Below are 20,793 nucleotides of genomic sequence, written 5' to 3'. Positions count from 1 at the left end.
GGAGGTTGTCCATCTGTGGTCAGGGAGTTAAGTCCTGCACCTGTATAGAGGAATGTAGCCTCAGCTGCAGAGACAGAAGACCTGGATGCAAGGTCTGGCTCCACGACTTTCCCTGGGGGACTCCCCGAGTCCCTTCTCCTGTATGCCCTCAATTTTCCCATCTGTGTAGTGAGATGGGCTCTTCCACTTTGGTTTGGTTTTCCAACATGCACTGGGTGCCTTCTGTGTTCCTAGCTCTCTGCTCTCACTTTCAAGGGGGAGAAACAGCCCAGAACCACTGAAAACCAGAACCTCCACTGTGCTAGAGGGAACCCTGGTGCTATGGAAGCACAGGGACGTCAGAGGAGGCTTCTAAGAATGTTCCTAGCTTGTCTCCTGCTTCCCAAACAAGAACAGAGAGCACATGAGCTCAAAGAATGCTGTTGGCCTAGAGGTGCAGGTGTGGAGGGAAGATGGTATCTTTTACCTGGCCATGTGCACCTTGGTCTCCTTGCCCAGGTAGATGGGGCCCTGACATGGCTCTCCAGGGAAGCCTTGGGAGTTGTTTTCCCATTAAATTTAAGCCACTAACATTTGTCGAACACCTACTGTGTGCCCTGTTTTGTGCTAGGGACTTGAAAAAGGGCAGTAGGCTTAATGGTTATTTTGTGAAAAAGAAGACTTTGAGCCTTCCTGGAGTTGTCAAGAGAGGACACAGGCTGGTGGAAGAGGATGAGAAGAGCATTGGTTCTCTGAGCTGGGCCTTTAAAGGAGGGGAGTTTTCATAGGCAGAAGGAGCAAGGAGCACCCCAGAGACAAGCCCATGCTTGGAGGTAAACATAGGTCCTGTTTAGGGAGCAGTGACAGGGGAGAAAAGGGACAGCTAGAGGCTTATCTAGAGCCAGAGTATACAAAGCCCTCAATGGGTCTGTCCTTCTGTGAGTCTGTGTCCTCTAGGGACCAGGGGATATGGCCCCCTCTGACTAACTGCTGCTCAGAGCCTGTCCCTGAGGAACTGACCAGGAGCTTGATGTTCTGAAAGGAATCTGGGCCCATTCCTCCCATCCGGGCTGCGGAGGCTGAGGGGCTTAGCTGGGCTCCCAATCTGTGTTTTCTGTGGTCCCACGGTCAGCTTCTGTGGTCAGGATAAAGCAAGGACCTGAGGCATCTCTGGGTGTAGTCAGGGACCCAGTCTCCAGATTCTAGAAAAACCAGCCAGTAGATCAAAAAGGGAGCAAAGCAGAGTTGCAGTCCTGAGAGAAATGTCAGGTTAAGTGGCTGAAACAAGGGAGTCCCATGGGGCCAATGTGACACCAGTGGCATCTGTTCTGAAGAGTCTGGGTCCGAGGCAAATGCTGGTCTGGCATCTCCAGAGCCTGGTTCATTTTTGGTTTGGATCTTCTAAGTTAGACCCAGGAGGGCTCTGAGATAGGGTAATAGTCAGGAAGTGGGGGGCAGGGCAGGGGTGGCCCTTGCCTAGCCCTCCTCGGTCCCACGGCTTCCTGGTTTCAGCTTCTCCAGCGTCCTGGTCACAGTGGACAGGCTGCTGCGGGCTCCTGGAGGAGAGACCAGGACAGGAGCTACCTGAGAACACATCCCCATAGAGCTGTTGGGGTTGGAGGAACCCACAGGGACCTGGGATTGGAGTGCCTGGTGACCCCAGGGCAGAGCTGGGATAGATGGGGAGAGAGGAGAGGCCCCGTTTTGCCCAGAGAGGACAGGACAACCCATCAAGAAGACAGCAGCCTGGTGTGGGAAAGGCAGGGCTCCGGAGCACTAACCTGGCTTGAGTTCTGGCTCTATCACTTCCTGACTGTGTGATCTTGGACATGCCACTTATTCTCCCTGTGCCACAGTGGTCCCATATATAAAATGAAGCTCACAGAGTAGCTCCCTCACATGGTTCTTGCGAGAACGAAACAAGTTATCACGCAGAGTGTTTTACAACATCCGGCATGGGACCTTCTGCTGAATAAGTACAAGGCATCCTGGCCCTGGTGGCATGACGGCAGGCTGGGGCCCCTTTGAGACACTCCTGCCCTGGGATTTTCCAGTGTGGGAGGGACGAGAAGGGGAATTGGAAGATATGCGGTTTCAGGTATCAGCTCTGAGAGTCAGATTCCACCATGGAGAAGACAGTGGGAAAACTAGGGTGTGGGACCTAGGGAGGGGTAGGGGCAGTGAGGGGTCCTCTGTCCCAGTGTCCAGGCCGGGCAGTACAGAGAAATTCTGAGAACCAACAAGAAGAGATCAGTTCACCTTGGAACAAGAAGGGGTTGACTGGACACGTGGAAGAACACCTAACCGTTGCCTTCCTGGTTGGGGAGGCCCCTCTGTATGCCTCTCAAGGTTCTCCCTGTGCTCCAAAGCCAGGCCAGAGAGGGAAGATGAAAGATGGACTCCAGAACTTTAGAAACTTACCTTCCTTATTTCCATTGGTACCAGATCTTCCCTCTCCTTGGTCTGATCCTGGGTTGGGGTGGATTCTCAGGCTCTCTAAAGGATAAGACCACCCCAGTTCCTCTGGTTAGTTAGCCATTCCCATATCAAATCAAGCTCAGGTTCGAAAGGAAAGTTCTTCCTGCTGTCTAATATCCAGCCCTGCTGCTCTCTGCTCTACTGCATTCCTTTAGTCTCTCACATAATCTGGATTGATTTGGGTAAGGGTGGAAGAAGTGAGTTTTTAAAGGAGGTGTCAGATGTTTTAAGGAGATGGGGGTCCTAGGGAGAATCAGAGCAACATAAGGCCCCACAGGGCTGAGGAGTTGGGTGTCTGTATGTGAGTTGCTGAGATATGGTGGGGGTTCTTCAGAGATCCTGAGGGGAGACGGAGGGTTCTTGCGGGTGTGAGGGGGTTTTCTAGAGATCTTGGAGGCTTTGGGGGAATAGAAAAACCTCTCAAGGAAGATGGACTCCCTAGGTTCAGACACCTTTGCGACAGGCAGCAGGCTGTAGCCTGCTACACTGTAGTCATGGCGACGCCGGTACAACACACACAGCAACTCCAATACAGTCAGGAGCAGTCTTACACATGGGCTTGCTCCACCTCCCCATTGGTCATAGACTTATACACAAAGGGTCTCCACAGTCCTTGGCAGAGAGGTCTGCAGGGAAGGGGGAGGGGACTCACCTATTGTAGGCAGAATGCGCTCCAGGTTGAACCGAGCCTTCAGGAAGGGGTAGGCAAAGATGAGGAGCCCTGAGAAGAGAGACACAGAGTGTTCTGGGACTGGGAGGGGGGTCTGGCTAGTGTGAGGTGCGGGAAAATGTGGGTGGGCTGTGGCCTGGGGGCTGGTTTTTGAAAGTGATTGAGTGTGTGCAGGAGGAGCCCAAGTGCACAGTGTGGGACTATGAGTGTGTAAATGGAAGCTGGTGAGAGTACGCGTGGGGCTGCTCCCCAACACCCTGCCTGGGTTGAAGGGACCATGCCTGTGTGAAGGGGCCATAGGCTGTGAAAGCCACAGGCTCTGGCTCTACTGTGCCCAGGTGAAGAGTCGTTACCTTCCTCTCTTCTCAACTGGCTGGAACTGGGCCAACTGACACCAACACCACCAACTCTCCTCACCCTTCCCTTGGGCCCCCAGGGGTGACCATGGGGGCTCCTCTGCATGCTCCTCCCCACCCAGACCTGGAGGGGTAGTAGCAGCGCAGATTCTGCCCTGCCCACTCCCACTCTCTCCCCAGAACAAGTGCTATGCTTGAATTTGCAGCTATGAATGCCCAGAGCCCCCAGCCTAGGGTTCCAGCTTCTGTTTTTAGCTCAAGGTGGTGAGAGGATGAGAGATGGTACTCAAAATCACTGAGGAGATGTCAGTGGGCCTGCCCCAGACAGACAGGTAGACAGAGCTGCTGCTGAGACAAACAGGGAAAGAAAAGGAAACTATTCAACTGAGCCATGCTGTTTTGCCAGCCCCCATCAACCCACCACAAACAGGCTGACAAATCCCACCACAAACTCAAGAAGTGGGGCCCAGAGCTGCAGAGCCGGGGACAACCAGAAGGGAATGTGACAGTCAGCCTCCTCATTCCGGTTTCCTCACTGCCAACAGGTCGAGCCCTGCCTCGACCCCCTTCTCCTCCCTGCACCCCTACGGGCTGCCTTGCTCACACCTCTAGCTCTCATTCCCCCCTACCAACTCCCCCTGACCCACCTCTCCCCGCCATTTCTCAATCACCTGACCAGACTCCTGGTCCCCACAGAATTTCTTTCCCCTACTCCTGTCTAGCTCCTGCTCACCCAGCCCAGCAGCACCGAGAAAGATGCCGCCCACGGCAGCCGCAGCCTTGGACACGGAGACTCCGATGATGATGCTGCCGGCCACCAGACCCAGGGCCACACAGGCCAGCTGCAGGCAGTGGAAGTCTCTGCTGCTGATGGGGATGTCCATGTAGGCCTACCCAGGGCACTGTCTCCGGCTGGTCCTGCAGGGTCTCTGTCCTCTTGGCTGTCCACTGGTTGGAGCTCTGCCTACAGCATGGGAGTTTGCAAGGCAGTAAGGGTCTGGGCTGGTAATCCTTAGATTTATCTGCAACCCTATTCTACAGCTTGTCAGAGGTCCCCTAGCTACACGTTGACTTATGTACCCCAACTTACTCTTACTCCACTAAAGGCCTTACGAACTGAAAGCCACTCTTGGAACTTCTGCCTTGCCACATTTCCCCATTAACTGCCAGAGTTCTAGTGAGTTGGGCCTGACCCATGGGATCCTCCTCTGCCGGCCTCCATCTGAGTCCTGGGAGAGCTCAGTCCAAGCTCTCCCCGTCAGAACATCCTCCCCTGGCTCCCTGGCACCTGCTCAATTGCCACCCAACCTGGGCCTATTAAAGTTTAAAGCAATGAGAGACAGGGGTGGGGGCTGGTCCTGGGGACACAGGTTCCTCTGAGGTGTAGGCAATTGGGAGGTGCTGGGTTATTCATGAGGTTGCAATGTGAGCTGCCGCCTGGGTCTCAGAGGCCCAGTGGGCAGTCAGCCCAGATTCCACTGTTGGCTCCAGAGCAGGAAGAATGAGCCGGTGGCTTCACATGGGATTCAGAAGCCAGGGCTGTGAGGAGACTCCCTGAACACATGCTCAAGTCTCATTCTGTTGTCCTCTGCCCTTTGTCCTGGAGGTGCATCTGAAGCCTCTGCTTGGAGGCCCAGAGACAGAGACATGGAGGGAGAGTTGGACGAGGCTCAAGAGGAAGGAACTGTAAGTGGGATGGAAGAAGAGAGGGGGAGGTAGCCCTCCGAGTCCACTCTCTGCCCTCCCTACACCCTTCCCCTTCCCCACTCTTGTCAACCTCTGGACTCCTTGGCAGGGTTGAGGGGTCCTAGGTTGAGGATTGGCCTTTTCCTTGGGTATGCTTGGTACCCACCCCTTTGTTAGTTGCCAGGGGATGAGAGGGTGAGCCTGTCATCTGTCCCCAGCTTCCCAGCTGGGAGCTGACAGGGAAGAGCAATGGCTGGTATCTGTGCAGTGGCGGGTACGGGATAGGGTGGGAAGATGAATTGAGGGTGGGGGTTGGATGCCAGTGGGACTGGAGCAGAGGCTGGGGCCTGGCTGGTGTCCTCAGCCCTCCTGGGCTGAGCTCCTCCACCCTGCCTGATTGGCTGCCTTGCAGGGTCCGCCCACCTGAGGATGAGGTAGTAACCAGCCCAACCCAGCTGAGCCCTGAGCCCTGGCCCTTAGTTCCAGCCTCCCTTGTTCATTGCATTCTCTGTCGCCCTTTACGGCTCAGGTACTCTGCCATCCCAGAATAGGGCCTGGCTCAGGTCCCCACATGGGCAGTTCCCAGGGTCCCACCCATTCTGCTTAGGGTCCTGTCATTAGCCCCATTGGCCTCTTTTTGTCCCTCTCTCCCTATCATGTCTGCAGTCTGGGTCATGCTCAAGATCTGCCTCCACAGCTGCCCACTCCCCACCATCCCCGCTCCTGTCCTGCCCTCTTGCTCTGAGTGTCTGCCTGGTCTTTGCCGTCTGGAAAACCCCTCCTTGTCCAGTGGGACCTGCACAGTTGACCCCACTTCGTACAACCTTGCTGACCAAACCTGGGTCACTGTCCCAGAGCCCCACCTCAGGGGCCTGCTCTCTGTCTTTGTTCTGTCTAGAGGGTGAACCATCAAGGGCAAGCTCAGAAGTGAGTTCCACAGAACACCATGGCTAGAGGGACCTGGATTTGGCATCTGGATATAGGACAGAGTTCAGGGGGAGGGCTTGTGCCCATGTGACCACCTTGGGTCTACCAAGAGAAGGACTCTGAGAACCAGGTAACCTCCGACTCTACCAACAATCTTTCTTTGGAGTGGAGTGGGTGACACTGCCAGGCAGCTGGAAAGGAGAGAGTGACTGCAAATCATGGGTGGGCCATCAGTCTCCCATAAAGAGGAAGCCCCTTGAGCCAGGTGTTCACCAGCCATGGCTGCCCTGCTAACATCCCCTGTGCCTCCTTCCAGATCGAGGTCTGATTATTTCTCTAATTAGGCAACAAATGACAGCTAATGTCTCTGTCACATGTATTGATCCCCCACTGAGTAGTTTCAGGAGGAGCTGCCAAAATAAGTGTCCATGAAAAATGTTCCCAAGAGGCCATGCTCTGGGAATCTGAGCTCCCTCCACAGTGCCCCAGCCCCCACTCCCCTTAAGTGTTTGTGCCACTCTGGGCCAGGCAGGGCCTGCACTGGCCCCTCTGTGGTCTAAGGAGGGAGGCTTTCCCACATCAGCAAGACAGAACCTCTGAGGCCATGCTTTCTGCCATACACTGGGCGTCTAGGCCAGCCACTGCACCTCATCCACTGAAGGATGGCCTCATCTGGGGGGTGCAGAGGCTAGGGCCAGGCATTGCAAGTTTCAGATGCCACAATGTTCTGACCTTCAAACACTGAAAACCAAATTCAAATTTAAGAGTTCTTCTTAGACATTCTAAATCCCTTATGGCCCAGAAAGAGTCAAGGGAGGAGGAGAGACATAGGAAGCCATTTTCAGTTATAGTTTCACCAAACCACAAAGCCATCCCAGATCCATTATGGAATGAATTGGGAAACGGAGACATCGTGAGGCAGAAGAGTTGTCCCAGAGTCCTCAATAGAACCTGTGTGCCCAGATTCTTGCTTAGTGGAGAAGTCCTCTAGCCTGTCTCCTAAATTTCCATATTGTTTTACTTGAGGTAGGAGGAATTAGCAAACCCATTGTATTAGTCCATTTTCTGTTGCTGTAACAATTTTGCCCCAAGGCTGGCAAATTTATAAAGAAAAGTGGTTCATTTAGCTCACAGTTCTGGAGGCTGGAAGTCCAAGATTGGGTGGCCCCATCCATGGTGAGGACCTCATGTGGGATGGCATCACAGTGGTAGGAACATGTGTGAGAGTGTGAGATCACCTGGTGAGACAAGAAACCAGAGAGCAGGGAGAGGCCAGGCTTACTCTTTTGTAACAACCCACTCTCACAAGACCAGCATCAGTCCCTTCTGAGGGTAGCACCCCCAGTGAACTAATTACTATGCACAGGCCCCATTTCTTAAAGGTTCTGTCACCTCCTCTCACTGACACATGGAGGACCAAGCTTCTGACTCATGAACCTTTGGAGAACATACTCAAACAATATCCAAACCGTAGCACCCTCCATCAGAGGGAGACACAGTGGTCAAACGAACCAGTCAGGAAATGCATTCTCCCCTCGACAAGAGAACATCATTAAGGGTTCCTGAACCAATTATCAATGTAGAGAAGGAGGCTTGCCAATTCTTTTCTCAATATGGGTTATGTAATCCCTGAAAAAGGAAATTGTCCCTGGGTGATGTGCTTGTAGTAATAGGTAAATGAGTTCAAGGGGCAATGCTGAGATGGGCGAGAGCCCAGGGACACCCAGAACCCAAGCCCCATGGGTTCCCTATGTCTCTCCAGCATCAGAGCTCTCCTGGAAGGAGCCTGTGTCCTCCTGGAGCCACGGAACTCGGGTGAGGTTAGGCCATGGGCATGTTGCTAGGTTCCACCTCAAGATCTCTGTGTCTTCTGGCGAGGCAGGGGCTGGAGGGGGTCTGCCTGTGCTCTTCCTTTCTCAGAAGCGCCAAGACCCAGTGTGGGGTGAGGGTTGGGAGGAAGAGTGGGCAAACAGGCCCCAGCTTGGTTTGGTTCTGTTTATTTTCCTTGAGGGCTGAGAACCCTGGAAAAGAGTGTGATTAATTCACTGGTCCCTGGGGGGACAGGCAGCTTTCTGGACCATTCAGAAGCTGAAGTATGGGAAGCGGATTCCAAGGCAACTGCTACCATGGCAACAAGCGTGTCAGCCCTGGGGGGACCTTACTTTCAGCCCCCTCCAGACCTGCAGCAGCTGGAGCACTTGGCGTAGGACCAAGGCACTGCTGATTATGGAGCTGGGTTTGGTAAGGGACAGTGGGCCAGGAGGCAGGCGGGGCCCCCAGAGCTCAGGCAGGTGACACATGGAGGCACAGAAGCTCTTTCCTGTGGGCAGATGCCCTCAGAAAGAAGTTCTCAAGGTCCAGTTAAATCAGGACTGGGGCTGGAGTCAAGGCCCGCTTACGGGATTTGTGGAAAGAGGCCTGAGGTCTAAGACACTCCAAAAGGCTGGGACCAGCTCTCTTCTCCAAGGCCCAGCCCAGAGTGAGCCCTAGAGTAGGGAAATTGGTTTCTGCCATAGCATGCCCCATGCCTGGGAGGGGCTCTGCTACTCCAGAGCCTCCCTTACTACAGCTGCCATATCTGCCTCAGTGCAGCAGAGCAGGACTTCCCAGGCTCCTTTGGCATTCTATTGGTTTTTCCCTGGCCCGATAGCTGCCCCTTCGGGATAGAGACTTCAGCCCCCGGGGGAAGAGAAGACCATCAGCAGAAGGATCCCATAGGGGGCCAGAGGCTTGTCTCACCTTGAAAGCCCCAGAGGGATCTTCACAACATACAAGCCATTCTGCAGAGGGCTCCCTGAGCTGAAGGAAGTGGGTCCCATCACTGGGACCATGGGTTGAAATGTCTGCTCTAGGAGTCACAAAAAGATAGAACTACATCTTCATACATGTATTTGTAGTTCTATCTTTGTGTGTGTCGAATGTAATGCATTCCACTATTGTCATGTATGTAAAAAAAAAAAAAGAACTAAAACCATCACTGATATTTATGGGGGACCTACAATGTGTACTGAGAACCTCGCTTGACACTTACTACTACTTTGTAATGTCCACAGCAAGCATCATGAGCTAAGCAATGAGACTTACATCTGTAGCTGAAAACAGCCAGACTCTCAGAAACTGAGAAACTTGCCAAGGCCCCAGATAGTAAGAAGCTGAGCTGGGATTTGAACCCTGTGGCAGCAAGACCCTGAGTCCAAAGCCTTTCTGGAAGGGATTTTGGGTCTACCATTCCTGCTATACAGTCCTGGAAAAACTAATTTATTCTTCCTTTTCTTGATTTTTCATGTTAAGTGGGGTAAAAATAATGTACCTACCTCTTAGGACTATTAAATAATGCTTTTAAACTTGTTAGAAAGCACTGTTAACTTAGAAAGTGCATAATAATGTTAGAAAAGCCAAAGTGGGCATGGTAGTAATGATGCAGAGCCATGGGCAGGCGGGGCGGCGTGGACTAGGGCAGGGAGGCAGGTGGGAGCGCCCAGCTCCGGAAGTCCCTTGAGTCACTTTCTTGAATCAACCTGGAGGAGAACTGACTGGCTGGGGCTTGAGTTTGGGTTCCAGGGGCTGGGAACTGCCGGGCCAAGAGGCTAGATTCTGCAGGTCTGATTTCCCAGGTGGCCTCACTTCTGGTTGATGAAGAAGGGACGTGAGGGTGGTAAGGGTTATTGCAAAGGGAAGACCAACCACAAAGTATGTCATTCCTGTGTGCAGATGGTGTGGGACAGCTGGTAGCCTGGCCCTGAAGAGAGGCTAGGGGATCCTCTCTCCCTCTCTGCTGTTCCCGAGGGAAGAGAGCTGTCATCAGCATCCAGTCTACTGCCCTGACACTCAGACCTCCCTCTTGTCACCTCCTTGGGGACCTACAAAGTCTTTCCTAGTGTGGCCCTGGAATTATTACATGAAAAGCCCTCTGCATGGTGTACATGAACACTGTGGGTGGGAGGCACTGTTTTTCTGTGTTGCCAGCTCTGGCAGGACAGGCCGTCGGGGACAAACAGGTCCTCAACAAAGGCTCAGTAATGCTAAGGCAATTTGTTCCCGTGGGTGGGGTGGGTTCAGGGACATCTACTAAAGTTCCTTTTGAGATCTGCTAGTGTGACGGCTGTGGACACTGCCTCGCCCTCACTGTGGGGAGGCTCTAAGGAGTACTGACAGCTTCTGACTCATCTCTGGGTCCCAGTAGAAGTGACTGATAGGCGTTTGATGAATCTCATTTCCTCATCTAAAGAAAAGGAAAGCAATGTCTCTTTCCCCTTATTTTTCAGATCAAATATAGTGTGATATTTGGGGGTCCTGACAAGGGTGCCTTCTGCCCATCTGGCTGGGCTCAGCCTCAGTGCAGGAGCTCTGCCTTCTCAGGTCTGCATCACTGATGCAGGGGAAGAAAGAACCACCAAGCGGGCCACAGCTCAAATTTAAAATAGTTTTATTAAAACAAGCACAATGTGTGATAGCATCATAGTTGTGGTGTTGTGTAAACATCTGACATATGCAACCTATTTATTTAACTCAAAAGCTTATCTAACACTGGCTGCATCTTCATGCTCCCGGGCATCAGGCACCACATGGCGCAGACCAGGGCAGCGGGTGGCCTACCATTCTCACTTAGGCACAGAACTCAGTCTAACGCCCCCAAATCTGTGCCATGCTTCATACATGACTCTGGGGACACAGCAGCAGAAGACACTGATACTATCTCTAAGGTGCTCATCTTAGTAACAGCTTAAAACCAATTAGAACCATAGGACACAACTGATTAAAACCCAAGTCCATGGACATCCCACTCTAGAAAATCCCTGGGCTTGCAGTGAGAGTTTAAAGTTCCATGTGGACTGGAACAGCATGGTTAAAAATCCCATTTTAAAAAATGAAATAATACTGACTTTAGCAGCAATCACAAACAAGGAAGAGGATGATAAATGAGGAACACATTTCGGTCACGGCAAAGAAAGATTATGTGCTTCTCCGCGCTGCACACTGGAAGACTGATCTGGCCTCCTGAAAGAGGAAGGCTCTCTCTGCCCTTCCTGAATTGAGGGGGTGGCTTTGCTCAGCCAAGGGAGAAGACAGGCAAAGAGGACGTCCGGAGGACAGAGGAAGGTGAAGGACTGCCAGAGGAGGGTGGCAGTGCAGAGGGGGAGAGTCAAGTGTGTTGGCAGCCTCTGTCAACTGACGCTTTGGCTTCCTTCTCCAAGCTGGTTCCCTGCAGGCTGCAGCCCCAGCAGCACAGCCCAGTCACAGAGCAGGCTGGATCTGGGGTCTGCAGGCCGGTGAGCAGGTGGAGTCCAGCAGAGATGTCCCAGCTGCAGGCGATTATGCAAAGTGACAAGTGATTGCTTTCCTTTTCAAAGACAACCCCTTTGGAAAAAGCTTTTTCCTCAAGGGCTCTGGGGAAATGGGGAGGGGGGCATTGGGGGGGCCCTGAAGGGCCTTTGTAAGTGGAAAAAGCCTGACTGGAGCCCCAAAACAGGCCTCTCTGCCTGCTCTGCAGACACTGGCCTCACGGGTTTCCAGGGGCAATACCTGGGCAGGTCAAGGCCTACGAGGTATGGCTGGAACCGTTCAGAGTCCTGTGGTTGTTGGGCAGGTTTTTGGGCACACTCCTGTGTCTCCACTGCGGCCAGCATGGGCCAGGGCCCGCCTGCGGGCCAGGCGAGACTTGGAGGGAGGAGAGAGTTTCATGGAGCAGAGGCCCTCCACCAGCACCTCTGGCTCTTCGGCCAGTTCATTCTCCTCATGCTGAGACAGCTGGCGGTTAAGGGCAATGGCCTCAGCTGCAAAGAGGGTCAGGTCCATAGTGCTGCTGTTCCTGCGGGGTGGGGTTGGGGGAGAGAAAGAGAAGAAGGGGATAGGACCTGGGGTTAGCCAGGTCAGCTCTGCGACATGCCTACTCAACACTGGGTTTCATACTCCTGCCAGATTTTTCTGAACTGCAGGGGCGACTCTCTCAAGCAGTTCTCTCCTGGGTTTGACTGAGGCTAGAATGGACTTTGAGCCTCAAATAGTCCTGGGACTGGACGGTCAGAGCAAACACCTCAACGTTCCCTGCTCTGAGCCTCTCTGCACACAGCTCTTCTGGAGGCAGGGCCAGAGACAGTGCACTAAAGCCACCTGTCCCCCTCCCTAGAAGGTCAGGGGTTCCTGGAGCAGGGACTGCCTCTTGATGTGTTTTCCCACAACCCAGCTCAGGGTGAGCCTGTAATGGGCACTTCGGGTTGTTGAATAAATCATTTAAAGGGGACCCTCATGAGGTGTAGCACCTGAAGGCATCTGGAGACAACTCCACAGAAACAGGGAGGGACCTAGCTGGGCAACAGCATCTTGGGGCAAGTGAATTGAGCCCATGCAGGGGAATACTTCCCTGTGTAACTCCTAAAAATTGGCCATGAGAGTGGCTACCTGAAGGGTTTCCCACATAGCTTAGTCCCTGCTTGCTGGGGTAGAGCTCACTGGGAATATACCTAGTTGTTCAAATGTTATACAGTCAAACAGCCCATGGTTACTGTGCATGGTAGACCTGGGCTGTTTGACATGGAAGCCATTATCACTACTGTCTAGTAGTATATGTGACAGCCCGTCCCTCTGCCTTGCAATGCCCCTCACTTCTGCTACTTTTATCAAGAGCAAAAGGACACCTGGTAGAAATAACCCACAGATCAGATCTGTCTGTGGACTGTGAACAATGACTTCTGGTTAGGTTCAAGTGGGTATGCAGAACAGGATTTTTCCTGCAAACAAAGCAAGGAGGGACTTAAAGGTGCGAGGGGACAAATGAAGCTATCCAGGTGAAAGAATTAGAGAGAGACAGCTCTATAATAGAGGGAGAGGGAGAGACGAGGGGACTGAGAAGAGCACCTGAGCCTGGGGATGGGTTTCCTATCCCCCACTTCCGTCCCAGCATGGCTGAGGGCTTGAAGTAAAGTCCAGGTGGAGGAGAGAAGGGCACTGGGTGTGTGGGAGCATTTACCTCTGGAGGACTTGCGGCGTGGGGAGTCCCTTTTCTGGAGCTTGCTAGAATGGGAAGGACAGATTGTGGGTAAGCACTGCTCCCTCTTTCCAAGAGCTGTCCCACCCAAGCCAGCACAGAGTGGGAAGGTAACTGCAGGCTCTCAGCCCGGTACAGGGACTTGTCACTGCTTAAGTGCAGGGCCAGACCTTCAGAGGAGAGAACAAAAGGGTGCACTCTGAAGTCACAGCCGCCTCTGCAAGGACAGTCTTCTTCCCCTGGCAAAGTCTTCACTGCCCTCTGAGACCTGGCTCAAGGGTCATTTCCCCCCTGAAGCAGTCCCTGTTGCCCAACACCTCCCCGTCTTAGTCCCGGCAGAGGTGGGGTCTTGTCCCTTTGTGCCTCTAGCACTTTTCCCAAGTATTCCTCACACTGTCCCTTTCTCCACTAGACCATGAGGATAGGTTGGGCTCCTCTCTCTAGCACATGGTAGATGTTCACTCTTTTTGTGTGTGTGGGCTGGGGATCGAACCCAGGGTCTTGTGCATGCAAGGCCGATACTCTACCAACTGAACTATAGCCCCAGCCCCGTAGGGGTTCACTCTTGGGTGGCTGGAAATTAGGCCCTGAGCCACTCTTGGATTGATCCTCCTTTGTGACATGAGCAGGCAACACTTGCTTCTTTCCACTGGCAGGGTGACTGAGGCCAGCTAGGGCCCGGTAGATCAATGAGACACAGTAATTAGCAAGAGGGTTCGACAGACTCCTCAGAGTGGAAGTCAGGTATTGTGACTAACCAAGGAGGATTTTAAAAAAATGCTTTCTAATGAAGACGTGGATCCTGAGCATAGGGAAAACACCATTTGCCTTCCTAGCCCCAGCCCCCAGAGCCCTAGGCCATGAGGAGAAGCATACAGTCTTCAGGGTAGCCACACAAGCTTCAGGGCAGCAAGGTCTTGCTTCTCAGCCAGTGGTGTTTTTGTACAAGAAGATGGTACCCTGAATGACAATATCAAGTTGCTTCTGGTCTGGGTGCTTCTGCCAATAGTGGGAGGCATGGCCTAGTCCCCCAGAGGGCTGTATGGGGATTTAGTCTATGGCCAAGGTTAGAGCCAAGTCTATGCTGTGTTAGGGGCTGGGCTGGCAGGTAAGGAGGAGTGGGTTCACTGTGCACTGAAGCCACTGAAGCTGCTATACCACCTCATTTCAGCTGGGGGCAATCATTCAGGCTGGGGGTCTTCACTAGCTGGCATGAGAGCTTCTTCATGGCCAAGCTGCTGTGTGCCATGGCCTGGAGAGGTGACATACCACCCTGCCCTGGAGTCACTCACCCCTTGCACCCATGGGTGTTGCAGAACTTGGGCGGCACTGAGTCTCTGCTTTGCATCTCGAACCAGAAGCTTGGAGATGAGGTCTTTGGCCTCACTGGAGATGTGAGCCCAGTCCTTGTCAGGAAACTCATATTTGCCTTCCTGGATGCTCTCAAATAGCTTGTTCTAGGTAAAGAAGATTCCTCCTGAGGCCACAGGGCCAGGGCATGGGCAGGATGGGTGGCTCACAGAGTCAATCATCTTGGCTCTAACTGACCTCAGCGGCAGCTGCTGCTCATGGCTGGGGGATGCCACAGACAGGGCCCCTTCCTAGACCCCCACTCTCCCCTAAATCACCAAACAATATGGAATGCCCTCAGCCACCGAGATGGCTAGAGGTATGACGAGTGGGGAATATCACCTGTATAACAAAGCCCCAATTCTCAGCCCTTCAGAGAGTGTGCTCTGTGAACTGGGCCCGGATGACCTCCCAGGTCTCCTCTCCCACCTTCATTAACCTCATACTCCTCCCGGCGGCTGCTTCAGGGCTTTGCCTGTGCTGGTCTTCCTTCTCATATTTCTTAACCTTCTTCCCATGGGCAAGACTCGTCCTTTCAGAGTCTACTCAGGTATGATGTCTCCAGCAAATCCCCCGAACTCCTAGCTGGGCTGAGTGCCTGACTATTTCACCCCCTGGCTGTCCTGACAGAAGGGCACTATGAACCCCTTCCAGATCAGGAACAATCTCAGCCTACTGAGCCCCAGGTGGGCATGTGCTGTGGCCCTGGTTACACTCACCTGGCAAACCCTGCAGACTTCTCCCCGGTCCCAGCCACAGTCAGTCCCGCAGTGACCTACAAAGGGCGGGTAGCCACTCAGCATGATATAGAGGACCACACCAAGGCTCCATAGGTCACAGCGCTTGTCATAGAAAGTGGCCTCGTCTCTGAAGACCTCCACCACCTCAGGGGCCATGTACTCTGCAGAGCCGCACTGTGAGGACCAAGTTGGGGAGAGGGAGATGGCAGAGAAGAGAGTTTTAGGGAGAGAGGATGGCAAAATTTCGAATATAACTTGAGTACGAGGATGGAAGGGCTGGGGTTGGGCTCCGTGGTAGAGCACTTGCTTAGCATGTGTGAGGCTCTGGGTTCGAATCTCAGCATCACATATAAATAAATTTTTAAAATACAGGTCCATTGACAACTAAAAACAATTAAAAAAAAAAAAGAGGATGGAAGGATGGAGTGACAGCAGGAGCTTGTCAGGAAAGTCAGGGCTCAGCTGGTATCATCAAGGCACTCAGAGAAGCTTAAACTGAGCCACACTGCCCTGTGGTCCACATGACCAGATCCAAGCCTACTTCTTATCTTTTTTGGTTCCTCTTCAGTGGGCAAAGGCCTTGGCTGAAAACTCTCAGGAGCCTCTCCCTGCCTCAATTCTCCATTTAAATGCAGGAAGGGAGATCTATGGCTCCATCCAGCAAGGATTTCTTAAAGTGATTCTTGTCCAGTTTCCCAGCTAACTCGGAGCAAGGAAGCATAAGGATTTAGAATTAAGAGATCATCAAAGCTAGTCTGATGACAAGTTCAATTTCCTTGCCCCTCCCATTTATAGATGGGAAAGGCAAGGCCCAGGATAGGTCAAGGAGCTCAGCAGTGGCCGACCCAGGACCAGGATCCAGGACTCCTCCCTCCCACCCTTGCGTAGAAACTGCTGAGAAAAATAAAACATTCTTTTTGCTCCCCACTTCATTATTTCAGGCTCACTGAGAAGCAGCCCCCACTCCCATCCCACAAAACTAATTTGATTAGAAGATGGTAAGTGCACTTGAGAAAGGATATTTTCTTTGTTATTGGCAATTAGCGTTAATGACTTTGAGAACAAGGTAGCCCCCGTGTGTTAAAAGCTAATACAGAAACATTACTAATAATGTTGCTTAGCATAAGAATGATATAGGCATATTTAAAGGCATGTCTTATAAAAAAAGGCTATTAGGAAAATTCACTTATGAAGCATGCAAGTCTCAAAAGAGTCATCCTAATTATAGTGCATCAAACATGTACAAGATATGTCTTAGGAAGAAGCAGCTTCCATCTGGGCATGAAATGTGAAGTGGGAGAAGCAACCGGATAATTCGGCCAAGCAATCCTACATGCATATGGCCTGGAACCTCACAGTTCCCGCCACAGAGGCTATTGGCTTTCCTCCATGGGGGGTGATGGGGGAGGGGAAGACAGCTCCCATCCTCCACCACAAGGGGGATTTGCTGACTTCAACAGAGAGAATGGAACTTGGAGCCATTCACTTTACATGTGCAACATGTGAATAGTGTTTGTTTTCACCTGGGACAAGAGTCAGAGCCTGTGTTTATAGAGACAATCTATTTCTACCTTAATAGAGAGGGCCCACCCCAAACTAAAACTCCAATCAATGTCAGTTTCATTAACAACTGTGTAGGGGGCAGGCTTGAAAGCTAACAAATCAGGCCTGGAAAGGCTATAGACATTTGATTTTCCTTCTTTAGCTCTCTGTTCTGGATGCCACAACTTTGAATCAGGCACATTCCACAAGCACAGTGCCCAGCAGGAAGGGAACCGGGCACCCGGCCATACGTACAGGGGTGGTAAGCTCTGGTGTGGTTATGGGTGTGCAGGAATTGTTCAGTTTCACCCCACTGCCCAAGTCAAAGTCACAGATTTTCACCGGAGACACCTGCAAAGGAAAAAAGAAACCAGAGATCACAGATCTAAGAAGCCAGAGGGCATGAGGAGACCAGCATGACCACATGGACACATGGCTTGTACAGCTGCCGAACTACAGCTGGGCTCTGTCTACCAGGTCATATTTACTCTGCTTGGGTTAACCAGGAGTCAGTCACCTTAGGGTTTTGTCCAAGATGTGCTCTTCTCCATGCTCTCCTCTTATTTCCCCCCAAAATGAGTGAACTCTATGATGTCAGATGGCCATGAACTCAGAATAATAAAAAGGAACTCTTGCTGGCAAACAATGGCATAGGTAGCAGGACAGAAGCCAGAGAAGTTCATGTATCTCTAAAGACAGTCCCCTTGCAGCCCACTCAGTGGAAATCAGAGGAGCTTGCAGTAAAACCCTTGTCCATCTCAGGTGGCTTAGGGTGGCTGACCTGTCCTGGCTTGCTTGTGCGGACTTTCTCAGTTAAGCACATAAAGTCTTGGGAAAAGTATGATGCATGGTCACCATGGTGGCATCAACTCAGCAGCCAGCTGCACCAGAAGCAGATGCTGTACCTGGGACAAGAGGGTGACCTGTGTCTACAGCACACGATAGATGGCCTGGCAGTGCAGAAGGAGGACCGCACAGGGGGCGAGGTGAAATCGCTGGTGAATGTAGCTCCTCCGTTCACCTGCTGAGATGCCCGCACAAAGCTCTCAACTTTTTCTCTCCTTCCTCACATCCCTTTTTGCCTGCCTCTTTCTTTCATTCTCTTTTCTTTTTCACTTAATCTTTTTTAAAAAAAATTGTGGTGAAATAAAAACATGTTTTTTAGCCATTCTTAAACGTATGACTCAGTGGCATTAATTACATCTATGTTGTGTCACCATCACCATCTGTTTCTAAAACCTTCCTAGAAACTCTACTCTAGCATTAACTTCCCATTTCTGCTCACCCCAATCCCAAGTGATTCTTTTCTTTTTTTCCTCAATACTAGGGATTGAACCCAGAGGTGCTCTGCCACCAAGTTACAACCCCAGCCCTTTTTTGAGACAAGTTGTCCAGTTTGGTCTCGAACTTGTGATCTTCCTGCCTCAGCCCCCCAAGTGCTGGGATTAAAAGTGTGCACCTGACTTCTAACCTGCTTTGTGCCTTTATTAACTTCCCTATTTCAGAGGTTTCATGCAAGTAGAAGCTTACAGTATCTGTCCTTGTGTGCCTGGCTTCTTCCAATTAGCATAATGTTTTCAAGGTTTGTCCATGTAGTAGGATGTATCAGAACTTCACTCTGATTTGAGGCTAAATAATGTTCTACTGTATGTATACACCACTTTTTGTTTATCCATTCATCTGTTGATGGATACATGGGTTGTTTTCACCTTGTGGCTACTGTGAATAACACTGTAACGCACATCAGTATACAAGTATCTGTTTAAGTCTCTACCTTGAATTCTTGGGTCATATGGTATTTTTTTTTTCTTTCTTTCTTTCTTTTCTTTTTTTTTTTTTTTTTTAATTTTGGCACTGGAGATTGACCTCAGAGATGCTGTACCACTGAGTTACTTTCTCAGCCCTTATTTAAAATTTTGAGACAGGGTCTTAGTTGCTTAGATTGGCCTAGAACTTGCAATCCTCCCACCTCAGCCCCCGAGTAGCTGGAATTACTGGTGTGCACCACCTATACCTGACTCATATGGCTTTCAATGTTCAGCTAATTGAGGAAATCCACATCTAACATTTTCACCAATAATGTACAAGAGTTCTGTGATTTCTCCAGGTCCTCACCAACCCTTGTTATTTTTCTTTAAATGGATCTTATTTTATTTATTTATATGCGGTGCTGAGGATCGAACCCAGGGCCTCATGCATGCCAGGCAAGTGCTCTACCACTGAGCCACATCTCCAGCCCCCCCTTGTTATTTTTCCATTACAAAAATTATAGTCATCTTAGATTGGCAACAGAGGTGTCTCCTTGTGGTTTGATTTTCAATTCCCTAACGATTAAGGATGTTAAACATCTTTTCATTGCTTATTAGCCATTTGTATCTCTTTTGAAAAATCTCTGTTCAAATCCTTTGTCATTTTAAAATTGGGTTGTTTGTCTTTTTGTTGTTGAGTTTTAGGAATTCTACATGTATTTTGGATATTAAATCCCTAGCAGATGTATAATTTGCAAATATTTCCTCCCATTCTGTAGGCTGTCTTTTCACTTTCTTATGTCCTTTGATAATTAGCTTCTCTTAATTTTAGTTTTTCTAATTACAAAAAAGGGCAGCAAATTTGTGCCATGAAGAGCAGATGAAACAAAAGATGTTCCTTGTAAGTCAGAGGCAATAACGGGTAGTTTGGAACACCGGTGAGTGCTGGGATCAGGACCTTATTTTAATCTAGCTCTTCTATGTATCACCTGAATAATTTTAAGTTTCTTAACTCTCTGAGCTTTAGTTTCCTTATCCATAAAATAAATATGATAAAAGTATCTCTTCAAGATACTTTATAATACTAAATAAGCCAAAGTGCCTGGCATAGTGTAAGCACTTGAGAAATGTTAATTGATTAATTATTATTAACAACCATAAAAATGATAAATTAAAAACTTCTAGGACAGGGGCTGGGGATGTGGCTCAAGCGGTAGTGCGCTCGCCTGGCATGCGTGCGGCCCGGGTTCGATCCTCAGCACCACATACAAACAAAAATGTTGTGTCCGCTGAAAACTAAAAAATAAATATTAAAAAAAATTCCCTCTCTCTCTCTCTCTCTCTCTCTCTTTAAAAAAAAAAAAGTTCTAGGACAGAGTAACTGACAGAAAGTCATAAGATCTTACTGGAGCTGATACAAGAGTTGTACGTCGAAGGCACGTTCACTCACAGCCATTCCTATGGATGAGCCACAGCTTCACCCACACCAAGGCACGTTGCTCTTGCATCTGCTCATGCATGCACACACACAAAGCTGTGAATGTGGGCTGCCAACACTACCGGGGCCTAAACCTCTCCTAAAAAGTGTAGAATTTGTCAAATGTATGTGTTCTTATAAAAATACAAACACTTTCGTTTATTAGTAGATGGAATTTAGGCCATGTTTAAATTATAGTTGCATTTGTTTAAAAGCAAGAATAAATATTTTCTTTTTAATGGGCACCTTGGAAATAAAAATGGAAATAGAAACTCTTTTAAAAAACTTGCTTCCTAATTATTGCTTCTAGTGGTGGATACAGTCTAGCCTGCATACAAATATCACTTATGGGCAGAGGTGTACCCATGTAAGATTGAGTCATTTCTGACTCACAACTGCTCTAACAGTAGATGTGTTGAACTAGAAAGCATTAATTTTATGCAGGTCTCATATATTTTACAAGTTTGTAGGCTTAAGCCAATAATAGATGACAAAGAGAAAAAAGGGACAAGGGCTATACTTGGAATGTTGAAACATTACATACTGGGTCCAATACTCTCACATGTCCATGGCAATCAGCTGAAGTTGGTTCCTGAGGCCAAGAATACTACCAACAATCTATATGGAGAGCAGGGTGCTTGCTTGACCAGGATAAGTTGTACATCCAAATCAGGCCTTAAGTACCTTTTCTGGAGATTCACACAATATATTTTCTGGCTTCAGATCGCGGTGAGCAATGCCTGAAATGACAAGCAGCAAGGAAATAGTTAACATATGCACATAATTATCAAACATTCCACACACAATTAATTTTTTCCAAATGCTGTTGTTCGCAGATTAATTCCCAATTATGGT

At 50.2% G+C, this 20,793-nt stretch overlaps 2 protein-coding genes and 1 long non-coding RNA gene across 8 annotated transcripts in view; 1 reads left to right on the top strand and 2 right to left on the bottom strand.

Moving 5' to 3' along the window:
* Positions 1-1,455: 1,455 nt before the first annotated feature.
* On the bottom strand, positions 1,456-4,367 carry Kncn (kinocilin). Of its 2 annotated transcripts, none has more exons than XM_076863706.1 (4): positions 4,217-4,367; positions 3,106-3,178; positions 2,401-2,471; positions 1,456-1,535 (listed from the first exon to the last, which is right to left on the bottom strand). In XM_076863706.1, exons 1-4 carry the CDS (start codon positions 4,365-4,367, stop codon positions 1,456-1,458), a joined length of 375 nt encoding a protein of 124 aa, XP_076719821.1. The 2 variants fall into 2 exon arrangements, with proteins under 2 accessions (XP_076719821.1, XP_076719819.1); XM_076863704.1 differs by having other exon boundaries at positions 2,401-2,502; positions 3,110-3,178.
* Positions 4,368-5,040: 673 nt separating this feature from the next.
* Positions 5,041-9,230, top strand: LOC143402993 (uncharacterized). The gene is made up of 3 exons (XR_013091805.2): positions 5,041-5,169; positions 6,068-6,226; positions 9,150-9,230. It is a non-coding gene; the product is annotated as an uncharacterized LOC143402993 (long non-coding RNA).
* A 1,275-nt stretch (positions 9,231-10,505) lies between these two features.
* Mknk1 (MAPK interacting serine/threonine kinase 1) overlaps positions 10,506-20,793 on the bottom strand; it is a 43,060-nt gene continuing 32,772 nt past the window's right edge. For 4 of the 5 annotated variants that reach the window (XM_077109926.1, XM_077109927.1, XM_076860470.2 and 1 more), the window contains 6 exons: positions 20,623-20,678; positions 16,969-17,064; positions 15,151-15,345; positions 14,374-14,538; positions 13,064-13,107; positions 10,506-11,905 (listed from right to left, as the gene is read on the bottom strand). In XM_077109926.1, the coding sequence (XP_076966041.1) occupies positions 11,659-11,905; positions 13,064-13,107; positions 14,374-14,538; positions 15,151-15,345; positions 16,969-17,064; positions 20,623-20,678 (803 nt within the window). In that variant the 3' untranslated portion in view covers positions 10,506-11,658. The remainder of the gene's footprint in view (positions 11,906-13,063; positions 13,108-14,373; positions 14,539-15,150; positions 15,346-16,968; positions 17,065-20,622; positions 20,679-20,793) is intronic. The other variant, XM_077109928.1, reaches the window with a different exon arrangement.

This window comes from Callospermophilus lateralis, chromosome 7 (assembly GCF_048772815.1).
Source record: "Callospermophilus lateralis isolate mCalLat2 chromosome 7, mCalLat2.hap1, whole genome shotgun sequence".
Lineage (NCBI taxonomy): Eukaryota > Metazoa > Chordata > Mammalia > Rodentia > Sciuridae > Callospermophilus > Callospermophilus lateralis.
This window is presented reverse-complemented; position numbering and strand designations above follow the sequence as displayed.